The 23,713-nt window shown below is 45.7% G+C and overlaps 1 protein-coding gene across 1 annotated transcript in view; it reads right to left on the bottom strand.

Moving 5' to 3' along the window:
- LOC115052421 (diacylglycerol kinase zeta-like) overlaps nt 1–19,867 on the bottom strand; it is a 28,118-nt gene extending 8,251 nt beyond the window's left edge. Inside the window, exons 1-28 of the mRNA XM_029516513.1 lie at nt 19,775–19,867; nt 15,946–17,040; nt 14,969–15,077; nt 14,785–14,880; nt 14,257–14,334; nt 13,916–13,978; nt 13,359–13,415; nt 13,167–13,235; nt 12,993–13,064; nt 12,762–12,878; nt 12,555–12,626; nt 12,269–12,367; nt 11,954–12,036; nt 11,824–11,884; nt 11,604–11,717; nt 11,382–11,519; nt 11,121–11,199; nt 10,962–11,017; nt 10,494–10,556; nt 10,335–10,408; nt 10,102–10,213; nt 9,797–9,883; nt 9,592–9,704; nt 9,414–9,514; nt 8,194–8,273; nt 3,521–3,587; nt 1,839–1,879; nt 1,612–1,754 (exon numbers count right to left, since the gene is read on the bottom strand). Coding sequence (XP_029372373.1) covers nt 1,612–1,754; nt 1,839–1,879; nt 3,521–3,587; nt 8,194–8,273; nt 9,414–9,514; nt 9,592–9,704; nt 9,797–9,883; nt 10,102–10,213; nt 10,335–10,408; nt 10,494–10,556; nt 10,962–11,017; nt 11,121–11,199; nt 11,382–11,519; nt 11,604–11,717; nt 11,824–11,884; nt 11,954–12,036; nt 12,269–12,367; nt 12,555–12,626; nt 12,762–12,878; nt 12,993–13,064; nt 13,167–13,235; nt 13,359–13,415; nt 13,916–13,978; nt 14,257–14,334; nt 14,785–14,880; nt 14,969–15,077; nt 15,946–16,940 — 3,239 coding nt within the window. The 5' untranslated portion in view covers nt 16,941–17,040; nt 19,775–19,867. The remainder of the gene's footprint in view (nt 1–1,611; nt 1,755–1,838; nt 1,880–3,520; nt 3,588–8,193; nt 8,274–9,413; nt 9,515–9,591; nt 9,705–9,796; nt 9,884–10,101; nt 10,214–10,334; nt 10,409–10,493; nt 10,557–10,961; nt 11,018–11,120; nt 11,200–11,381; nt 11,520–11,603; nt 11,718–11,823; nt 11,885–11,953; nt 12,037–12,268; nt 12,368–12,554; nt 12,627–12,761; nt 12,879–12,992; nt 13,065–13,166; nt 13,236–13,358; nt 13,416–13,915; nt 13,979–14,256; nt 14,335–14,784; nt 14,881–14,968; nt 15,078–15,945; nt 17,041–19,774) is intronic.
- Between the last annotated feature and the right edge of the window lie 3,846 nt (nt 19,868–23,713).

Raw genomic sequence — 23,713 nt, 5'->3', positions numbered from 1 at the left:
ACACATGCATGCACACACACGTGCACACACACACACACACATGGAAACAGCCAAAGGGAAGTGTTACTAGGATCAGGAGGTTGAGTTGTTCTAACATTGTACCTGTTACTTTATTTATTCTGTTTTTACTGTTTCACATCAGCAGGAACATCATCCTCATCTTCATCCCCATTCTCATCCTCCTCATCCTCATTCTCATAGTCCAACTCACTGTTGTGTTGTTATTGTGTGGATAGTCTCCATGTTAGTGACTCAGCTAACTTCCGTTAAACTCATTGTGTGATCAGAAGAGTTTTCTACTGTCTGTTTACTGCTCTAATCTCTTTTGTTTTTGTTTACAAACAATAATTCTTCCCTCTTGTGGCTTGAGCCTGGTGCTTTGGTTTTATGTTAAACCATAATACCCGTAACAATATCACAACTGAGCTGCAGCTTCATCAGATTATCTGCTTTATTTGTCTCATGGTCTTTTGTTCTACTCTGCTGCTCCTCCCACACACAACATTCACTCTTCTACTCTTTAAGTTCGAAACTTGGCTCCTCTTCTCCTCTTTAGTTTAACACTCTTCTTCTGCTTTTAGTTTTAAACTTTTCTCTTCTTCTACTGCTTTAGTTTTACACTCTGGTTCTTGTTTTAGTTTTAAACTTGTATCTTAATAACAGCAGACTGATAGAGACAGGAGGAAGTCCTCCTCCTCCTCCTCCTCTTCCTCTCTGTGTTAAAGAGCATCAACAAACAGCTGCTCTAACAGGTTCCTGTAGGTGAAAATTTAATCTGTGTGAGTGTAAATATGGTTAAAAGGATTTAATATGGAGGCTGAGAAAATGTGTCACACACACACACACACACAAACAAGCGCACACACAGAAAACCGCACAAACATTTAAAACACACACATACAGAGCTAATGTTGTAGTAACACTTGGCTGTTTCTGAGAAGGAAAACAAACTGTGGAAAAGGCTCAGAGAAAATATTATTCCTGTATTTATACACCCACACACACCCACACAAACACAGGCTTTGACAGACTGAGCTGACTGAGCTGTGAAGACTCAATCACCACTTATGATTGCCAACTAAACTCCTCCCACCGACTCAGTACCTAGGTGACAGCATGTGACCTCTGACTCTGTCCGTATCTGTACTTTAATTTCTACGCATTTCGTGTTTTATTTTGCAGTTTGTGTTCTGTTCTGTGTTGCTGTTCGTGTTACTTCCCGGCCTGAATGTATTCCACCTGTGTCCCACTGTCGTCCCTCTCCTTGTCTATTTAAACCCTGCTCCCCTTCCCTCCTGTGCCAGATTGCCTTAATTACTGCTGTGTACAAGCTCTCTTATGCTCTGATCCGTGTTCCTCCTGTGTATGGCTGATTTTGGTATTTTTGACCTTTTGGATTTTTGCTTGGTCCCTGTGTGATCTGTTTGCCTGATTCTGCCTGCCTTTCTGGATTTTGACCATTTGATACCTCCTGGATTAAAGAGCTTGTTTTATGGACTTTGTACTTCTGCCTTGTTTCTCTTTTGCACTTGGGTCCACACAGACCTGGTATTCACAGACTCTGAGGAAACAATCGGCTCAAATGTTCAACCTGCGGAGACACTGACTCACCTGCTGTTCCTCATGTCTGGGGCGGGGTCAACGGGGTCGGAGTTGGCTGATGGGGAGGTGCCTATGGTTGTTGTCACAATCATCTCAGGGTCCAAGATGAAGATCTCCTCCTGGGAGATTTCTGAGACGTAGTTCAGATGTTCCTGACGGAAGAAGACGTTTAATCAAACAGAGTTGCAGCTTCACTGATCATCACACACCTCAGCAGGTCAGGTGAACCGACGTACCTGTCCTCTGTCTATCCTGTAGAAACGATCAGCGGTTGTAGCTGCAGAGTCAAAGAGAAATGGACAGTTTCAGTTTGATGCCATTCAACCATCTTTTAAAGTGATTTGGCGTTAAAAGATTACATCATCAGGAGGCGTTAACACCTCCTCAGGTAGTGGGCGGGGCTTTTGTTCACCTCAGGGGGAATCAGGGTTTTGTGCCTAACTTCTTCTGTTTGATATGCATTTTAGTAAGAAGCTTCTTTTTTTTTTATATATAATCAGTCACATGTTGAAACACACGCTAAACTTTTTAAATTTAAAGAAAAGCCCTCAAGCGTTTCTGTGGATGTGAAGTTTATAAACTCAGCTGTAAGTGTTCTCAGTCATCTCTTCTTGTTCACATGTTTATTCAGATCTGCCAGCTTTAGTTTTAGCAGTTAGCAAACACTTTCTCTCCCTCCCTGCCTCTCTCCTCTCCATGTGTCTTGTGGTTAGTTATTCCTCTGCCTCTTTAGGTCACAATCAACCTACAACAGCCTCATGTGTCTCACAGCTAAGACATCTTTCTAAAAACACCTTTTCCCTGTACGACTGCTGAATCTGAAGTGAGCCATGTTTGGAGCGGATACACCATCTGTGCTTTAAACTGAATGAACAATGTGCAGCTTCAGTTCTCTGTTAATTCCACCAGGACTGCAAAGTGTGTGTTTCTCTGTGATATTTTTGGCAAGCTGCTGTATGATATTAATATTCATGACTTTCACCAACAAACAGGATCTGATGAACAAAGCTGTTATTTGGGGTAGACCAAGTCTAAACCTGTTGGTAAAAGAACATAAAACCAGAACGAGGTGAATCTGTTTTTGGGGGGTTTTTTGGCCAAAGGTGGAAGTTTCAGTTTTGTGCTAACATGAAAATGCGAGAAAGTTGATGTAATGCAGTACAAGGGGAATATCATTTTCCAAAAAAATAAATGAAAAACATAAATACTTGAAGTCAGGTTTTGGAAGGAGGCAACGCTGCACAGTGTTTGTACTTCACTGTATCCGTTTTATAATTGACAGCACATTTCAACCTCTTGCTGTTCAAACCGCGGAGGGATCAGGTTGGAGATAATGTCAGGTGACAGGTGGGCCGGCGAGTTTTCACAGAGATCTGGGCGACAGTTTAAATGATTCGTGACAGATTCAGTGGCTGCAGTAATAAAAAGGCTCCGGGGTATTCAGCTCAAATAAAACCAGTTTGGTGAATGAAGACACGAGGTGGGGGGGTAAAAATCTGAGATGGCGGGGTGGGGGGGAGATACTCACTTAGCTCAAACAGAACTTGTCTTCCAGGGTCAAACCTTTCCATCAGCGTGCTTTCTGAACAGACGTCTGGTGATTTGTCCAATCACAGGGGAGCATATCTCATCTTAACGCCCTTTTGTCATTTACCTTGTACGTTTTTCCACCGTTACCATGGATACGAGTCTGACTTTGCATCTTACGCCTGCTTCATACTAAAAGTAAAATCTACACTCATAATTCCAGCTGGCTTGTGGTGCCTGTCACTTTATAAGATGCCAGCTGAGCATAAAGTTTATTTTTAGTAATAATAAGAATCATAAAAAAAATAAATAAATAAGTAGTTTTAAATTTAATTATACTCAAAAAGAAATTAGCATTAAATCCTGCAGATCCAGGTTAGGACGTACTTACAGTCAAGGAAACACCACTTTGGAGATAATCTCTGTGAGGACACGATCTTTGGTTTGGCTGCTTCCTCCTGAATGACAGACAGACAGAGGGGGACAGTTACGGGGTCATCCATCTGTAGACCAGGACTCAGCAGGGCCAACGAGTTCATGTGTCAAAAAGTTTACAGGTAATCACAATGGATAACAGGAGGACTAACAGAAAGGATAGAGGAAGTTTACAAACATGATCTCATAAGCAATGAAAAAAGTAAAGACTCTTTCCACTTTCCCTCAGTGTGAGCACAGAGGACAAGGGACATGAACCTGACGTGGGCTGTTACAGGCCTGGAGACTCTGCAGCTACAATTACAGTTTTACTGAAAAGTTTTTACTTTTCTGCTTCCTCCGTCTAACTGATGTTTTCAGCTGTAATATAACAGTTTCCCTGCTGGGTTCATTAAAGTTTTTCAGGCTTTGATGATGATGATGATGATGGTAGCATCACCTGAACTCACACTGTTTGTCAGAGTTATGAGAACAAATGATCCGTCTCTGAGCTTACTCCAAATTATTATTGTATGAAGTTTGATAACAGGATGAATCGGCTCTGCGCTGTTTGACTTCCACAGTCGTCCAGAACTTTGTGTCCAGCCACCTCAATACTGATGTTGTCTTCACCACACACACGCACAGACACACACACACACACACACACAGATTTTCATCCGGTCTCTAATTATCCCAGAGATCAGACACAGGCAGCATCTTCCCGAGACACCGGCCTCCTTGTTAGCTGTGCACTAAATGGTCTGAGCTCTGCCTCAGTGTGTGAAGTCCGGCCCCCGTAACACTCAGATCCACCAGAGCTCCGTCAGCCTTCTGATCAATCACTGAACGTGGAGCTGCCTCAGACCTGTGGTTGAATTCTTTTCCCTTCAACATGTCGACTGTTCAAATTCTGGTCTAGAAGGTCATGGAGGGTCACAGAGGTCAAGCTACGATGACACAGCTTTAACTACATTTCCCAGCAGGAGGTGGGTAAATACTCAGCTCTTATTCGACAGTAAAACATGACCCCTGACTTTCTGAAGGCCTGAGAGGGTCTACAGAGAAGGAAAGGTGTGCAAAGGTCAGGAGGTCACACCAAATAAGACCGGAGCTTTAAGCACGTTGATGTGACTTCTCAGTTTGTCCCGTTTAAAAACATCTGTTCCACTGATTAAACAGCAGGAAGTGAGGGAAGTGAAGACTTTATGGATGCTATGTCCTTTAGGTCAGAGCTGCAGAGAAATTGCTGACTGTAAAAAGTCACTTAGATGTGACAAGAGGAAAACAAGCCAAAGGAAGTGAAGTGATTTCCTTTTAAAGTCAATGCTTTGATGGCGGCTGTGACAGAAAGGCTGGCTGAAGTAAACACCTCTCCTGCTCTCCTCTGCGCTCGTCTGTATTCCTCTGGCTGAGCTGTCGACTTTGTGGCGAGCTGAGTAAAAACGCCTGCGGCTTTTACAGCAAAGAATCAAAAGCTGAACTCGTCTGACTGGCTCTTTCTTCTTCACCTTCTTTCTTCTCTATTCACTCCTGTTTGTCTTCTCCCACAGAAAGTTTCCCGCAGAGAAAGGAAGGCTCCAAGCCGTCCTCTTCCTCATTCTCCTGGAAGCATTGGCCGGCGGAGCGGATGACCTGTCGTGGCTCATTTCTTCTTCAGGGCATACGACTGCCGATAGTTTGACTCTTCACGCAGTTTCACAAATTGCAGGTGAGAGAAACACAAACCTTCATTCACATCAACAGCTTCACACAACACTTTACTGTAAATGGTTACTGTCTGTAGCTGGAAACTTCAAACAAACACAACAGGCCGTAGAAACAGTATCACCAGGAGGTCACCACTTTTTCTACCAGACGGCAGACAGGAGCGTTTGTATGGACAGGTGGTGATGTAGCTGAGGCTGTGAAAGCACCTCAGTGTTTACGCCCTGTTGGTCTCAAGCCTGTCTGTAACAGCAACACTGAGCTGGATCCACAGATTGTCCTGAGGACAGTCCTGTCCCAGAGAGAGTCCAATCTCTGACAGGTGCCTCCAATTAAATCTGAGGAAGCCCCAGATCGACCGTTTTATCAGCCTGATCAGGGGAGAAAATAAATGTGTGACATTAAAAACTAAGTTTAACAGTCAACAGGCTCCAACACGGAAACCTCTCTTACGGCACAGTTGTTGCTATGCAACACAACATCTGACAGCTTCTCCGTTTGTGATGTTTGTTAAAATAAAAAATGATGTTGATGTTGCTGCTGCAGGAGGGAAGATGACACACACTGAACTGCACACAGATTAGGATTCAGCTGCAGAGAAATAATGAAGAAAGTGATCAACAGTTTGAACCTGTGAGGAAAACCAAATCTCTGTCCTGGAGTGGTTTTAACATTCAGCATTCCAGGAGAGAAACTCCTCGACCACCAGAGGAGAGAGAAAAGAGACAAGACAGAAGACGAGTGGCTGCTTTTCATCTTTGAGTTCAGCTGAAGAAACAGCCGTCAGCGTCTTCCTCGCCCTCTGCCTCCATGTTTTGTAAACAGTCTGCAGATAGAAAAGTTTTCACTTGTGTGTCCAGGTCCCAGCGGGGGCCGGAGTGGGAGTGGACAGTTGGATCCTTACTGCCCACACTCTGAAATCATCATTTCTCCACAGAACTGGACTTCAGGACCAGGATGGAGCTTGTTCTATGTGAGCTGAGTAAGATCTGACTCACAGAGACTGACAAAGTCTCCAACATCTGGTCCATAAGCCAGGTCCTCTCATCTCGGTCCAGCCTTCAGGGGACCACACCTTCACAGACTGGATCATGGTCCAACAGTCTGAAGACCAGTTTTAGCTCAATCCATCAAGCTTAGCTGATGCTAAATGCTAAAGTCTACAAACTTGATGGTGCTGTGGACATCCAGTTCATTATTTCACAAAGCCTGATAAATTATGAATCAAAACAGTAGGAAAACGCCTGGATGGTGACTTCATTTAATAGTGCAGGCTCAGCTTCTCAGAGCAACTAGCTCTTTGAGCTCAATTCCTATTTATCTGATGATTTATAAATAGGTCTTCTGTCTGTTTCTGTTTCTGTCATTGCTCACTGCAACACAACAGTCACTGAACTTCAAACATCACAGCTGTCGATTGTCATTGAACAAACACCTCATTAACCCTGTAATTAAATAAAAAGAACATGACGGCTTCAGATCCATCAGGCTCTGAAGAGTCTGTCAGTGTCACACTTTGTAAAATAGCTCACAGGACTTTTGACACAAAACTGATTAAAGCCGCAATAAATACACAATCGATACACGAAGCAAAAGTCTCAAACACACACACACATGCAGATGTCAGGACATGCATCGTGCAGTGACACTGAGACACACAAGGGAAACTAATCTGTTCCTTTGTCCATGTGTGCTGGATGTGTTGATACGATGAACAACACTTTCAAAGACCTTTAGACTTTAGAAACTTCCTGTTTGGACGTTCTCTAAGACTCTCAGTGCTCTAAAACCAGCAGCGGACCACGGTACGCTTCAGTGCCGGGCTGTCAGGGGCAAGTACGGAACCACAAGGACACAGCACCTGAAGTCTAAGCCCGTCTGGACCAAGAACATCCAACGATATGACACAAATGAAGAAGTGTGATAATTCAGAGTTGGTTTTGTGAGATGGTGTTAACCTGGAGGAACCAGTGGACTCCACATATCTCTTCTAATTAGGCCCGAGTCGGTCCCAGAGTTTCATCCCTGACATTAATAACCAAACACATGGAGTCATCTCTTCAGAAGCAAGAAGTAAAGACGAAGCAGAGATGTTTTACTTCCAGCTAAATATAGCCCTGTTCAGACATGTGATCCATAACATTGCTGGTTTCATTTATCTGTTGAAGTAATGGGCTTTTTCAACTTTGGACCATGGCTGCAACGCTCATGTGATATTTAGGATCTGACACCAGACAAAGGTCTAATGGCCTGTTCTGCTACTCACCACTGCTCCAGCTGCTGGGGAGCAGATTAATGAGAGCTTCCTGCTCCAGCAATGACAGTTATTAAAACTTATTGAGGAATCAGAACTTCAGCCAGGACACAGAGTTCGATGTGTAGGGTTGGATTTCAGCTCCTGTCGCGTTTTAATTAGAATTCTTATGTAAATATTCTAAATCTGGTTCAATGAATCAGGGACTTCCTGCTCTTCACATGCAGCTTAAATAATTCCTCTTAGTTAGGATGTGTAACATACGGAGCAGAGCCTCACACCTAATACACACTTGTACCTGCCACAAGCTGCTCCTCAGTCCAAATCACTGTGGTTCAGCCACAAGCCAATAACTGTGGCTGTGTCGTGGTGTCAGTCCATTGTAGATGTATAAACAGAGTTTTCTGGTGTTGACCTTTACTTCACTAAACTGTTTATACAGTGAAGAATGTGTCTCTGTTAGTTTCCCTGGTGCCTCTGAGCCAAAGAAAGAGCACAGACATCAAACTACCAACCTGCAGGGAGGGGTGGACAGAGCAGAAGTCCTGAGAGGAGGAGGAAAGATTTAGTCACACACAGTTCTTAATTAAGACAGACTTTCTGCTCCGTCTCTTTGTCTTCTTCTTTCTTTCAGTGACACAAAACCACTACCTATTTATTGCCCTCCCTGCATCCTCCCCCAGCCTTACCTCCTGCAGACGCTGGATGTGTTCTCTGCACGTTTCTAAGTCGCTGTCTCCGGGGACCACAATGAGACCCAGGGGAATGGCTGCAGAAACAGAGGAACAGGACAATTACCCAGCAGCTCAGTCGGGCCTCAGGACCTCTGGACCCTGTCAGTAATGGTTCTGCTCAACTAGCAGGGACCGACGTTGTGGGACTGCCTTTGCCAACAAGACCAGAATACAGATCCTGGTCCTGATTCAGGAGTCACTTGTCCTCAGATATGGGGTCATCTCTCTGATTGGCTGCTGTGTGTGGACATGTGACATGTGCATTGATTTTCTGATACAGTCTGAAACAACAGCCTTCCTTTCAGTCCAGTTTTTACTGATTACTGCAGCCGTTCCTAATCAACTGGCCACCAATAACACCTGTTTTACTGTACAGGGGTTTGGTGTATAGATCCTGTCACCTGTTACCTGACAACGACCTATCCATCATCTCTCAGGTCAGAGCACAGTGGCTCACACAGAAAAAAGCGGCATTGGCATGATGATGTAACCGCTGCGCCTCGGGGCGTGAGACATATTTTTACCATCTCCCTGAGTGTGACGCATCCACAAGTGGAGAGCAGTGATTGATTTGCATAACAAGAGAAGAAGTGAAACTTCAGAGAATGAGAACAAAGGATGAGGAAGAGGATGATGAAGATTGTTCAAACCATGTGATCAAAGATTATTAAAATGGATTGGAACGATGCATCCATGTCGAGATAACAAGTCAGACACTGATGATGAAGCATCTTCAACATGTTAAAGCCAAAAACCTGGTGTTTACACTGATGAGAAAAGAAACAGCTCCACCCAGTGGTCAAACTGAGGCTGTGTGTGTGTGTGTTTTTTCTTCAATCTCCAATCACACATTTTTAATTCCCACTTCAGGTTGAAGCAGTCTCCTCGTTTCCTTGATCTCAACACACTGATAAATGGCTGTTTGTTACCATCAATGAACCGAATAAGGTTTTAGATCATTCATAGTCAGAAATAGAATCTACAATATAACTTGTGTTGTGTACATACTCTTGTAAAATTTCCATTTTTATTCTGGAGATCCTCTGACAAATCTAATTTGGTGATTAATTCACTTTTTCCTAGCACTGATTCTGATTCTGAAAGTCTTGTTTATCTACAGCTTGTCTTGTTGTCGGACACGGTTCAGCACGTGTATGAGTGTGTGCACTTCTTACATGATTGCCGTAATTTGTCCTTGTCATAGTGAAGCATCTCATAGTCCGTCATACCGATCCTGCTGACTCGGATCCGGAGCCTCTCAGGGACCGGCTGCTGACTGAGACACAAAGAACCACACTAGTATTAACAAACACATTGTGTATCTGTGTGCTTGTCTCTGTGTGAAGGACTCACTCGTTCAGGTGTGGTAGTGAAGTGCGTCGTTTGGTTTTCTGGATCATGTTGGCCTGGTTTCTAAGGCTGATGTGGATCACAGAGGGAGCCAGTCGGCACGGTTCACCATCCACCTGACGGTAAATCAATCAATCAATCATCAAACAGTCTATCAATCAGCAGGTTACATTCAGTCCTGATCAGTCTTTGTGGTCAGTGAGTGTACCTGGACTGCGAGAGGCTTTGTGGTTGTCAGGGTGACCTCTCTGCACTGATTTAACCTCTCGCCATGACCGCCAACCTGAAGTGTAGCCTGCACACACACACACACACACACACACACACACACACACACCATGACATCCCACTCTGTTTCATGGCGTCAGATCATTTTATAAATTGTAACCTAAATCTGTGGACTAGTTATGGAGGATGTAGATGTCAGGATGTATCGTCATGACTACAGACTCAGCATCAATTTCTCTCCTCAACATTTTCAGACACAAGGATGTAACAATAAGAGCCTTTTACCAGAGAGGTCATGGTGAATCCAATGACCTCGATGTATCCGTCATCATGACGCTGAGGCTCAAAGTCATGATGGTCGCTGGGGTTTCCCCAGGGTGTGGTACCTGCACAGTACCTGAAGTACACAACAGACACAAACATCAGGAACATCTGCCAGGACCACACCAGTATCAACAAGCAGCACTGGACCAACATTAATGCATTAAACCAGGACCTAAGGACCCCCCCGCCTTTACCTGGGGATGTTGAGGAAGACCAGACACTGAAGCTTCAAGTCCTGAACCTTGGATGTTAAATCAGTCCCATCACACTGTAGACGGAGAGAGGGACAGAGAGGGGCAGGGTGCTGACTCTGTGTTTTCAGATCAGTGTCTGTTTGATTGGCAGCTACTTACCACCACCTTGATGTGCTTCGACAGGTCTTTGGAGTTTCCCATCAGGAAGTCTGAGAATGCTGTCTGTGATAGAGAGACAGAGAGAGAGTCAAAACTGCTACTCTCTCTCCCAGCAGCACTTCATCTCAGCCGCAGGTGGGTGGAGAGAGTGCTTCCTGTCTAAACTCTCCTTCATAGAATTGTGTGTCTGTCAGCACACGTGTGAGGACCAACACCAGACAGCAGTGACACTTCCTGTCAAGAAGCTAAGAACATGTCAATGACCCTAAAGGTCCTCAAACTGCACCAAGGTCACTGTTTTTGAATCATGATGTGCAATAAAGTCGCGCACAGTCTAAAAGGATTTAAAATGAGTTAAAAGGGATTAAATAACGTCAGAAAAATAATAATGATCAGAAATAGTAAAAAGAGAGAACAGAGAATACTGATATTATTCAAATCAAAGCTTTAACCTGGAGCTGCACTCACCCCAGCATAGAACATCTTATTCCTAAAGCGACTGTTGAATTTCTCTGGGTTGGCCTCTGCAACACACACACACACACACACACACAAATTTGTTATACAAGCAGCCAATTGAAAGCAGAGCCTTCTCCAGTTTGTTATTGATCTGATTATCGACTTTACCTCGTGATTCATGGAACTCCAGAGTCACACCGGCATCAAATCCAAGACTGAAGTAATTGTTGAAAACATCTAGAGGAAGCTGAGATAACACACACACACACACACACACACACACTTCTTGGTGAAATATCCAATCTTCTGGTGAAGTACTTTGTTGTCACCTGGTGGTTTGTTTGTGTTACTGCAGGTTTCTGAAGAAGCATCTGCTTTTATTCTGAAAAGGGGTAAAACAACAACATCTGAACATGGCAGTTCGCTGACCTTATCTGTCTGTTGTTCATCCACTTCGGACCCTGCACTGGGGTTAGGTTCCACCTTAAGATTCCACCGGTCCAGCTGGACTACAGTCCCGTCCTCCACGTGGGACAGGATCTTGGACAGAGGTTCATCTGTGTAGCCCTGGAGCAGTGACATCAAACCAAGGTGAGCAAACAGTCAGCAGGTAACTGGACTTCAGGTGTTTGTGTCAGCTGCAGTACTCACCCCGCCCCAGTTGAGGGTCCTGGCAAGGTCATTTCCTGTCCCAAGTGGTAACACGGCGACTGGAGGCTTAGGGTTTAACGTCTGCTCATCGAGACAAGACAGGATCCAGCCCACCTGGATCAGACACACACAAACCGGAGACCTCTATCATCTGTATCCAGCAGGAAGTGGTCTGAACACACACCTCTGTATACGTGTGTGTGTGTGTGTTACTCCTCACAGTGCCGTCTCCTCCACAGGCCAGTATCCTCAGGTTGTGGACTTTACGATACAGCTCCAGGCTAGAAGATATACAAAGGTCAGAGGTCATTTCAAGTATGTGTGTGTGTGTGTGTGTGTGTGAGACCCACCCCTCCTTTGGTCCTCCTTGGCTCAGGTCAAACACCTGTCTGGGGTTCAGATACCACATGAAGGACTGCAGGATCTTTGTGCCCTGTCAGAGAGACAAACAGAACACTGAAGGACCAGAACCTGAACTGATCCACTGATCCAGGACAGGTCCATAGATCTAGGACAAGTCCATAGATCCTGGACGGGTCCACTGATCCAGGACAGGTCCATAGATCCTGGACGGGTCCACTGATCCAGGACAGGTCCATAGATCCTGGACGGGTCCACTGATCCAGGACAGGTCCATAGATCTAGGACGGGTCCATAGATCTTACCTGGTTCCCTCCACTCTTAGGGTTGACAAACACCACCAGTGGTTTCATCAGTGGTGAGGGGATCGGTCTGATTATAAAGGGTTTCCACTGTCGTCCTTCCTGGAAGCAGAGAAGAAGAAGAACATCATGACCATCTGACCTGGGACTAGGGTCCTACCTGGGACCTGAGACATTTATCCCTTTGAACCCATGAAGGAATGAAGGTGAAGAAATAATTGATTGTCCAAAAGAATAAAGCACATCTGTTTGTTGCAGCTGTGGTCACATGACCGATTCTAAGACTGACCTCTGCTCCTTTCTTACTGCTCTTCCTCTTGAATGACGTCCTCTTCTTCTTCTTACTGGACTTCATAGAAGACTATTCAGGGACACAGAGACGTGTAACTGTAGTTTCCTTTTGCAGCACACCTTCTGTAAACTGAGCTCGGATAAATCTTCCCAGTGGACATTGTTACTGCTGGCAGCAGACAGATAAAGTTACCCTGACTGTTACCTGTTGGCGCCGAATCCGGACAATCCATGTGGGCGGGACTATGAGAGCAGCGTGAGCTCCTATTGGACAGGACTCCTCAATCTGCTGCAGCATGAAGCAGGAGACCTTGTTGTGGTACTGGACAGACAGGGGAAACACAACAGACAGTGATGTACTGTTAAGTAAAGACACAGTTCATCTTCAGGGGACTGGTTGTCTCGTCCCTGTGTGGAGCTCATCAGTAACACTCACGGCCTGTTTGCACCACGAGCAGCTGATGGCAACAATCTCTTTACTGTGGAAAGCAAACTTCTGCTGGAAGCCCTGCAGAAAGAGACGGAGACGGACGTCAGGTTAAAGGGGATTTAAAACATTTGGCGGATGTTTTTTCTGCACTAATGTTGAAACGATTGTTAAATGACCCACCTTTCCACACTGTTTACATTTGCCCTCCTGTCGTCTGCGATGAACCCAGTGATGACGCACAACAATGGGCTGAACGCACAACAAACACAAGCACAAAAGCTGAGTTTCCCGACACAGAAACCAGAAAGAGTTTTGAATTATAAAATCAATGAGAAATCACAAAGTTAAAACAAGGAGGGTGATGAAACTCACCTCTCGAATGTTTCTCGAGCCGGATTCTCTGAAAGATGGTTTACACCTGAAGTTAATCTGAAAAGAGCAGAGGGAGAGACACTTAAAGACCACAGCTACTGGAGGGAGTCTGACAGAAAACCGAAGGAAACACCAGAAGACAAAAGATTTCCCATGATGAGCAGCTTTAATGTGTGATAAGGTGCTCTGTCTCCAGGGTAAGAACTGTCAGTCCCACAGTGGGGTTGATGCAGCTGGTCTCAGATTCATCAACCAACCAAGGAAAGCAGAAGAAGAGAAAGGAGATTATTTTTGATTAAAAAAAAAAAGGAAAATGGCCCTTTGAAGATGGTGATTTATTCAAATGGTGTGTCTGATCTGGGTTAGATTACAGTTCATTTTAAAGATCCTCCACCAAGCTGAGTAAATGTTTTCTCACATGTTACCCCGGTGTAAGCTCCCCTACACCTGGTAAATAAACTCATCTTTCATTATGAATGAACTGACGTGACCCCCCCACAGCTCTCCTGTCAGACTGGGGTCAAAGATGAGGACAGAGGACAGGAAACAGGTCTCACTCTAAAGGTGGGGTCATTGAGGGGTGGGGTGGCGTCCAGGAGAATGGCTCTAGAGCTGGGAAACTGCGGGACAGACAGGAGGGAATGGTGAAGATAGCCTGCCGTCTCCGAAGTGAAATAAATAATAAAGTTATCAACCATCCTCAGATTCTTTTTTAGACGACTGAGGGTTTAAACTAATCCTCCGCTCCATCATCTCTGAGGACTGAAAGTTTAATCCGTCTTTACTCTGGAGAGACGGTCTGTAATCCTCCCCAACTTCATCTGATCACTGAACATTTACACCTGAGCGTCTGACTTCAAAGATAAAAACATTCAGTTCGGTCCACCAATGACGTTACCTTCTCCAGCTGTTCTATACAGATACTGTGGGCGACAATCTTACAGGCAGCACATTTCTTCCTGCTGACCGACTTTTGCTGAAACAGAACGAGAAAATCACAAGAACAAAACAACATGTTTAGACTGATTTGATCTCATTAGTCCTCTGACCCTCAGATGCAGTAATACCTCCCTGACCACTGGGGGATGGTGTTGAGCTAAAACATTTTATCAATTTGAAAATTAATCCTGAGATAATGACATATAAAAAATTAAGAATACAAATGAACGCTGCAGAAAGGAAGCGCCTGTGCTTTTAATCTGATCCCATTAGAACAATCAGATTCTTGATTAATTTGACTGATAAACCTTTCATTTTATAGATTTAGCAGACTGGTATGTGCTCACACATACTTAAAGGACTGTGGCCTAATATTTAATTAATAATGAATAGGTCATGTGATGTAGGCCTGTCTGCCCTTGGGGGGGGTACAGGTCTCGGTCCTGGTTCACTTGTCTCACAGGAAGAGGAAGATGAACACACTCACAAGTGCTTTGGCAATACAGTGTTGTTCTCCCACATAACAATAATCTCCAGAAGCATTAGTCTCAAACCAGATGTGGTCCCCATAGACAGCCGAGTCCTGCAGGCACAAACACAGGCTCATCGTTATCACCATCATCATCAGATTTTCTTAGACCCATGTGGCGTCTCCCTGATCCCAGACTTACAGTCCAGTCCACAGTGCTGCGGATGTGAGCCTCTGGGTCAGTCTTGCTCAGAGATGACGTGCTGGGCTGACAGGGCAGTTGGTGCAAGCCGGATTTGGCGATGGCTTTTCTGAGAACACAGAAACAGTTTAGGTTAAATATTTCAATCGAAACCTGATTTGAGGATTATTAACCTGGAGCCTTTTAAAAACAGAACCAGAGCCAGGACCAGGTTCTGGTCTCAACTCAGGACACTGCGTAAACAGAAGAATGATCCTGACAGCAGCTGAACTCCACGCACTCTTGACATCATCACTGTGAGTCAGAACTGCCATAACAACAACATGTGATCACCAAATGGTCAGGTGAAGACCTGACCTTATTCTTGACGGAGACCAGTTCACCGTCAACCACTGGGGTCAGAGGTCAAACTCTGACAGGAAACACTGAACGCTGAATATGAACTGATTTAATCTAACTTTGTCCACTATTCCTTTGAAGCCTCTGAAACAAAAGATAGGACCAGGTCACAAAGCACCAGTCTGAGCCACATCCAGCGTCTCCCCACCAGTCTGGGCCTAGACAGTGACGGATGTGGACCCATGAGACGTTAATAACTAAGGTTGAGCTGCTACTCAGGTTTGAAAAGGCCTAAAGACGTAGATCTAGAGGTCTGAGGAGGTCTGAGGATTCAGGTCTGGAGGACTGAGGACTGTAGAGGTCTGTGGTCTAGAGGTGATGGCTGTTCAGCTCATTCATTTCTCTGTCCAGGACCTGCGACCCAATCGGACTCTACAGTCTCCACTATTTTGTCTCACTGCTGGAAAGGTCAGAGGTCAAAGGTCAGGGTGTCAGCAAAAAGCATTTAAAGGCACAAAAACTATCATGCAATCAAAGGAACTGATGAGAACTTTTCAAGACCTTAAATGTGGTTTAGAACAAGATGCAGCCTAAACCCTGAGTGTGTGTGTGTGTGTGTGTGGGTGTGTGCTACATACAACAGGAAGTTCTCCCATGTTTCCACATACGGGTCGTAGTGAAAGGTTCCCTCGTGTCCCCTGAGAGGTGAAGAACAGCTTTTATGGATCGTGGACCCAGCGGAGGTCCAATCTGTATCAGCTGCATTAGGATCAGAATCCAGGCCAGCTGAGACCTGCTGACCCAAGCTGGGGCTGGTGGTGGAGGTCTGGATCGGTTTAGTCCAGTAGACATCATTTGAGCGTTGTCGGTTGTATTGACCATAAACTCCACAATCCACACCGCTGTTCTGACACACAGAGCCTGCTGGGAGGAGGTGGGAGGAGCTACGTCTCAAGCAGCGAGACAGGCAGAAATCCTGCAAAGGACGGGATTTGATGTTTTCCACAACTACTGCCTGGCTTAAATGTGCCTGAGTTGCATCTTTTACCGCTGTGGTCGTGTTCACCGACTCTTCATCACTGCTTTCATCTTCATCAGACACAGAGCACACAGAGACGCCTGGCTCTTCCTCTTCCTCTTCCCCCAACTCTCTCCATCCTCCTCCCATCTGGACCAAACTTGCAAGTAACATTGAGGATCCAAGTAGATGAGATTCGATGGATTTTAATTTGAAGGGGCCTCGACGTCTTACTGCTAACCCATGATGTATGTGGGAGGTGGAGCCTGAGGCCCGGTAACTACGATGAAGTTTACTTTTAGGTGCTCGTCTTCCTTTCCTCAGAGGAAAATTCTCCCCATCTGAGGCCGTTGATCCCACTTCCAGGAGCGACTGGCGCCTTTGTCCACTGGCCACAAGTAAGCCGACACTGGGACGCCGGCGCTGGTCAGGACAGGCTGCAGGTAAACCGATGGAGGAGCGTCTGGACTGGATTAATGCTGCAGAGGGAAGGCCAGCACCAGAGCGCCTTCTGGCTTTACTGGTCTGAACCGTAGGCCCTAGCGGACGTGCCGCAGCAGGGGCCTTCTGACGCTTGTTGCGGCGACCAAAGTGACGCTGGAAGAAGAAATCCATCCTGGCTGTCTCGACACCAGCTTAAAGGCCAAAGGTCATTTCACATGACAGTCCAGAATAAGATGCAGCTGGGCCCACTTCAAATCTTCCTTTAGAGAGGCTGAAGGGGTAAGTAGGCTGAGTGAAACAAAGCTTTACAAATAAAACTCAACAGGTGAATAATAACTGACAGCCTTCATTCATGAGTCTAACCAGCTGATTACTGATGCAGTGCTGCTTTGTTCAGCCACTCCAGCCCCTCAGCTGGTGAAGCAGGTTTATACAGTAACACATCATTCAAAACATGCAGCTGCTGGAGCTGCTGCACTGCATGGGTTCAGGACTTCCTGTCACCAGAGTCCAGCTCTGATTCCTCTTCAGTCTTTGGATCTGAGCCCTGAAGTGTCTGATGAACTGCATTCTGCTGAGTCTCAACGTATCACTTTATGGCGTGAACAGCAGAAGCCTAAACCACTGCAGCCTGCTCACTTCAGACTAGTGTCAGTTTTCCCATTGAGTCAACAGCTGTTAACCTGAGCCCTCCCTGTGTTCCCTGTCATCACATCTGTTGTTTCCTGTGACAGTGCTGTTGAACACCCTTTACATTGAAGCTCCACAGGCTGTCTCACCTCAGCATCATGACAAGCGCTGTGGTTTAACCAAATGAGAAGGAAACATCGGTAGTTACCAGAAACACGCAGTGCAGGCCCAGACCACAGACCAGCACCATAACGAGATGTGTGATGAGTTACGTTACTGATGGTTTAAGTGTAGAAAGACTATCATGTCACATAAGATGTCACATAAGATGAGAACAGGATAAACACTTGTCAAGCTTAGAAACCACCACAGTGTGACAGGAAGTCCCATCACAGTTTCATCCGTGCTCTGAAACCACGGCTGCTCATTTAATCCTCTCACTGACATTAAACCAAAAGGCACTTTGTGTCCTAATGCTCTGACACAAACGTCAGGAGTCGTCACAGGGGTGATTTCTGACCTTAAAGACTCACTGAAACGTCTGACAGCTGAGGGTGGCTCAACCCACGTTCTTCTTTAGGACCAGATCTGAACTTTGAATGTTTTTGTGCTGAAACACATTGAAACCAAATCTGTCTGCTGTCACACTGTTTCCTGGTCATTCTCTGGCTGTTGTCCAGGAGCCACCACCTGATGACCTCACCAACATGGTGGCGCCCTGCACCTTCAGTCAACTCTTACTTGTCACTATCACTGATCTGCGATCAGATAAAATGTCCTTATTGAGTTCTCTGACTCTGAGCCAATTTAAAGTTTGAAATGACGAGGTTGTAGTTTATCATCAGCCCATTAGGTCCTGTATGAACTGACTTCCCTTTAGTTAAAACAGCTTAGATAGCACCCCCCCCCTTTGTCTCTCACATCTCTATCATGACTGTTTCTCTAGCTGCTTACGTAACAGCTGCTATTTACAATGATAATCTCTGACCATAACAGGGGTGAGAGAGGACTGTCACCCACCTAAGTGTGGATTTACATGTCAACACAGCTCTTTGTTTCACATCTTCCTGCTGCTACAAATAAAGAGCAGAGCTCCTTCTAACCCAGAGCAGTGATGCTGGAGACAGAGCAGAAACCTGACAACTGTATGTTTAAAGCCAAAGGCCTGAACGCGGTCCAAGCAGAGACCAGGGGGACTGTGGACGTCAACAGGATTCACAACGCACCTCTGAACCTGCTGTGTGACAAAACAACCTCAATTTAAAGTGACCAATTTGTGTCTGTGATGATAACTGGGCTCTAGTCAGGGACCAGAGGGACCAGGTCTGGACTTTCGTGGAAAGAATAAAGAGTGCTGTGTGCTGGATTAAATATTTACATCTAAAATTGTGAAGTACTGCGCAAACACACGGACACAGAGAGTCCACTGTAATGTGGTTTTCCTGTCCTGGGTGGGACAAGGCCAACCAGCTAAATTAATGAGCATCATGATCCTATCTGACTTCCTGTCAAACCACCAGCTCCTCACCTGGAAACAGACAGGAAACTTTGACCAAAGACCAACTCCAGCCCCAACCCACCACCTGGACCCCCTGGACGCAGTACAAAGACCACAGACCTCCTGGACGAGGGGAAACTACAGACAGGGACATAATCCCTCCAGCTCTAATGTCCAAACTCTGTGTGTTTTCACTCTGAGCACTCGTGTCATTACCGCCCTCTCTCTGTCCTTCTCTCTCTCTGTTATCAGTCTAAACAGTGACAGTTTTTAGTCTAAACAGCAGCTTTCATTTCAGTTTAAAGACAGAAACATAAACACACACTTCGCAGAAGTACAACAGTAGTGTCTGACTGTATTTACATGACTAATTGTTTCCTCCTGACTGTGTCTGACTGTAAAATCCAGTGTTCTCTTCGTGCTGCTCCAATCACAGACACATCAGTACCAACGATGGAGTAACATCAACTCCCTGACACATAGATAAGTAAAAGAAACACTGATTACTTTACTAATGAAGAGCAGGTGTCCTTGTTTGACAGAACCAGAGCTCCTCCCCCAGTGGAGCCGTCCTCCGCCGCTCCAACCTAAAGCTGTGGGAAACACGGATGTAGCGCGACCTCACAGGGGTCAATGTCCTGGTCTAGGATCCAGATCTTTGCCTTATTAGTCAGTAAGCTCCTCTGAGTTGGACTGGGAAGAACACAGCACTGCATCAGCCCCCGAGCTGGATAACTACTGTTCATTATCCAAAAACAACCAAAACTTACTTCTACCTGTGCCAAATTAATTCCTTCTAAATGAAAACAGTGTGTTCTGAATAACCTGCACCCTAATTCATTTCAAAATAAACAGAAAGAATAAATTAGGAGCCAACCTGAAGAAGAAGAAAACTATCCATCCATGCTCCACTCCTCTCTCATCTATTTTTCTCCGAGCTTGCTTTAAGCCTGGAGCACGGAGACCGCCAAGAGCATAGAGGAAGAGGGAGGGGCAAGAGACATCAGCAGAGTGTTTGGAGGAGAGAAAGAGAGGAGGGGGGCAGAGAGCAAGAGAGCACTAAAATAACTTGTGTACTTCCTTGATAAGCTGAACTCCAAACTGTGATAAATCTACAGAGGGAGGAAGAGGAAACAGCGACCTTGCCATCTCTTTACAATTTACAGAAGTTCTCAATTCTGTTTGTTCCTATGATCTCTGCTCAGTTTTGAAGTGAAGAGGAATAACTAGACACACACCACTTGAGACAACACGCCGTCCATCGGAGACACCTCCCACGCTTCACACTGCACACTACTGAAACTGACAGATTCAGCTGTGATAGTCAAATATTAATAAACAAGAGAGCCTGACTCTCAGAGACACCAGAGGACGGGGCTGCTGGGCCTGGACTATGATCCCTGGCCTACATCTCTGAACACTGACAGCAGCACAGCCATTCTGGAAGCAGAAGTTTCATCATTGTTTCTGTTGGCATGTCAACCGTACACCCTGTTGCCGTGGGAATCATGTCCTCTCGATCACATGACAGCTGGTGACCCACTGGCAAGGTTAAAACACACACCAAAACACGCGTACACAAAGATGATCTGAATCCTGCTCTGACCCGAATCAGGAAATATAAAGTAATTTTAAAAAAATAATGTCTGTAGATGGAGTGTGTGTCTGTGTGTATGTTTGTGTCATTAAGACAGTTGTTTGTTCACATCTGTCCACATCCTGTCTACTCAGAGCAGAAGGCTCCACCTGCTGGTCAGACTCAGGCATTACACTGGTGCATTGTGGGTCGTCTTTATTCACTCAGTCTTACCTCCTGGTGAAGAGTTTAAGTCCGGTGAAGGACTTGGAGCAGCCGGACAGTGCGTCTGTCTCATCCTCCACACAGACCGTGGAGAACGTGGGAGGGAGGAAGGAGGAGGAGGACAAGGACGCATTAGAGGAGGAGGATGCAGAGCTGAAATCCCCTGGGTCTCCTTTTACGTCGCCTTCAGTTGCTCCACTACAGGACACCAGTCCGGCCCCACGTCCCAGATCTAAGTCTGCTCTCAGGTCCAGATCCATGACAGGAGTCCTGAGACTAAAGGGGTGAATGTCCCCTGTGTGGTCCAAACATGTCCCAGAGGATGAGTCCAAACTGTCCTGGAAAAATTCCTGGTGTTTACAGGAGGCAGCTCCTCACAGGTGCATGGAAGCAGCCGCCTGCAGAGCCTCACAGGTCCAGGCCCTCACAAATAACAGGCTGCAGTTTGATGTCACGTTTTGATCTGATCCTGGATCTGTGACCTGAGTTGCTTTACTGTACCAAGAAGTGTCCAATCTTTGCTACAACCAAACTACAACTAAAAACTTCACAAAGCTCTGAATAGTGAAGGAGAGCTGTAACAGAAGGGACCAGACCGAGAGCTTCAGTCTGAGTCCAGAACAGAATCCTGGAACAAAGCAGATTCATGAAGCTACGAAACTCTGACAGTTCCTCACTCACACTTCAACTGCTGCAGGACTTCAAACATGGCTGCCCTGCAGAGTCAATGATCCACATGCCAAAGGTCCTTTACAAGACACAAAGTGTGTGTGCGTGTGTGTGTGTGTGTGTCTGAGGATTAGTGTTTATTCCTGAGAGAGAGATAATCCTCCCAGCATTCCTCTCCACGTCTCCGCTCGGTGCTATCAGCAGCAGTGTCAGTGTTTCTTCACCTCCGTCCTCCTTCCTCCTCTTTTCTTCTTCTTCTTCTTCTTCTACTTCTATTTGTCTATTTCTCCCTCGGTCTCAGTCTTCCTCCTCCTCCCTCTCTTCTTCTTCTTTGGTTTCTTCCTGAGTTTAATTACACTCCACGTGAGGCGGATGTTGACAGACACGCACACACACACGAATCTGCACAGCGCTACACTTCAGTAAACACACTCTGGTCTTTTACTACCCGCCCGGCTCAAACCAGGAAGTGGATAATGACAACAATCAGGGCCTTGCTTTAGCTGCCTGGCCACATGCCTGACTGAAACTCCCGCCATTCTCTGGGCTGAGACAGACAAACAGGTCACGAAGACAATGGGCCTGTGTGTGACATGCTGCAGTGAACACATGAATTCATTACTAACAGAGTTACGCACAATTTAGAGCACAATCCCTTAATTATGGTCAAACCGCTGTCTGTCATATCACTGTCAGTGTCTTCAGCTGTCTGTCTTCTTCCCTCATCTCTGCATATCCCCACCTTTCTCCTACTCTCCTCACCTCCTTCTTTCCTCACTCGTCTCTTTCTGTCCTCATCTGTCTCTGTCTGTCCCCACACTGGCCATGTGAACTGAATAACATCAAGTGGCTGACTGACTCTGTCTTGTCAAGACATCGCTGAGTCCTTCACTGTGTGTTACTGTAAACGGCCACATGAGGGTGCTCAGAAGCAGAGGACAGACAGAGGACAGTCCTGTTCCAGTCTGAAGCCATGCTGACTGAATATTAAGAACCAATAGGATTTGGTGTTCTCTGGTCTGATGTCATCATGGAAGCCACTTCTGTGTCTCAGTGTTGATCCTGTTACTACCTGATACTGTTAAGGTCTGGGCCTTCATCATCATCATTATTATTGTTATGGTGATATACACTTATAATAAGAATTGGCAATGAATTGTGCATCTGCTGTTGCCTGTTTTTCTCTTCTGAACATAGATTATTTTCATCATCGTGATGTCATCATTATTCAACAGCTTGCCGTCCTGTTACATAAAATATTTGTTTTATTTAGAATCAAACTGTGTAGGAACAGGAACAAAAGCAGAGCTGTTGTTATGGTGCAATGTGATTATGGCTTCAGTCCCATTGACAGAAATGGCACAAGGACACACACGCACGCACACCTGCTCCTCTTCTTGTGTGATCACTGTTCCCTTTCATCTGCTGCCCACTCACTGTTCCCATGACAAATAAAAGGCCACACGAATGCACAACGCAGGATTCGTACAGATCTCTTCAACTCCCCCACAGCCACAGATGACCTGCTTTCTCTGTAACAAAAGGCTGATTATAAATTCAGCATTCATCCTGAACCGGACGCTCAGTGAGCCACAGAGACCCAACCTAGACTCACATAAAATAAACATGCAGCATCAGGTGAAGTTGAAGGTGGAGTTATTATTCGGAAAAGGAGCATTGGGGGTTCAACCCTGGTTCAGTGGGCCCAGTCCGACCCATGTATACGTTCACATCTGGGCAGAATCCAGCTGTGATCCTTCTGTGTTGATTTAAGTTGTATCTGGGATCCGTGATGATGTTTCCTTTACCTTCAAATACACAGATACAGCTGATTCTTACATAAATGGTCTGGTGGCTGACGAGAAATGACAGCTGTACTGGCTGGCTCCACCCCCAGAACACACACCAATTCCGTCTGGATTACTGATTAAATTATGTTGAGATTATGCCTGCTGCTGGCAGCCGCACTGTGTCTCACAGTGATGGAAAACAACCCTTCTCTGAAACCAGACACCACTGACGACCTCAGAGGCAAATCCATACACATTATATAAAGGGACACTGAGCATCAGACCTGGTCCTGTTCACTGCGCAGCATCAGCCTCTCCTCACCTCCCTGCTCTACAGTCATGTGGTTTCTGAATTTAAGTCAAACTCAGCTGGTCTGAGGACCAGATCAAAAACCAGGCTCAACCTGGGCCCTACTAGATTAACCCATCCTGGACCTCATTCTGCCAAATCCCAACTGGAGCAATGGAGAAAGGAGGGGCGAGACACCTGAGGGGTAAATAAGACCAAGGTGAGGAGGATGATGGGAGGGAAAAGGTGGAAGATGGTATTAAGTTC

Source organism: Echeneis naucrates, chromosome 2 (assembly GCF_900963305.1).
Source record: "Echeneis naucrates chromosome 2, fEcheNa1.1, whole genome shotgun sequence".
NCBI lineage: Eukaryota > Metazoa > Chordata > Actinopteri > Carangiformes > Echeneidae > Echeneis > Echeneis naucrates.
This window is presented reverse-complemented; position numbering and strand designations above follow the sequence as displayed.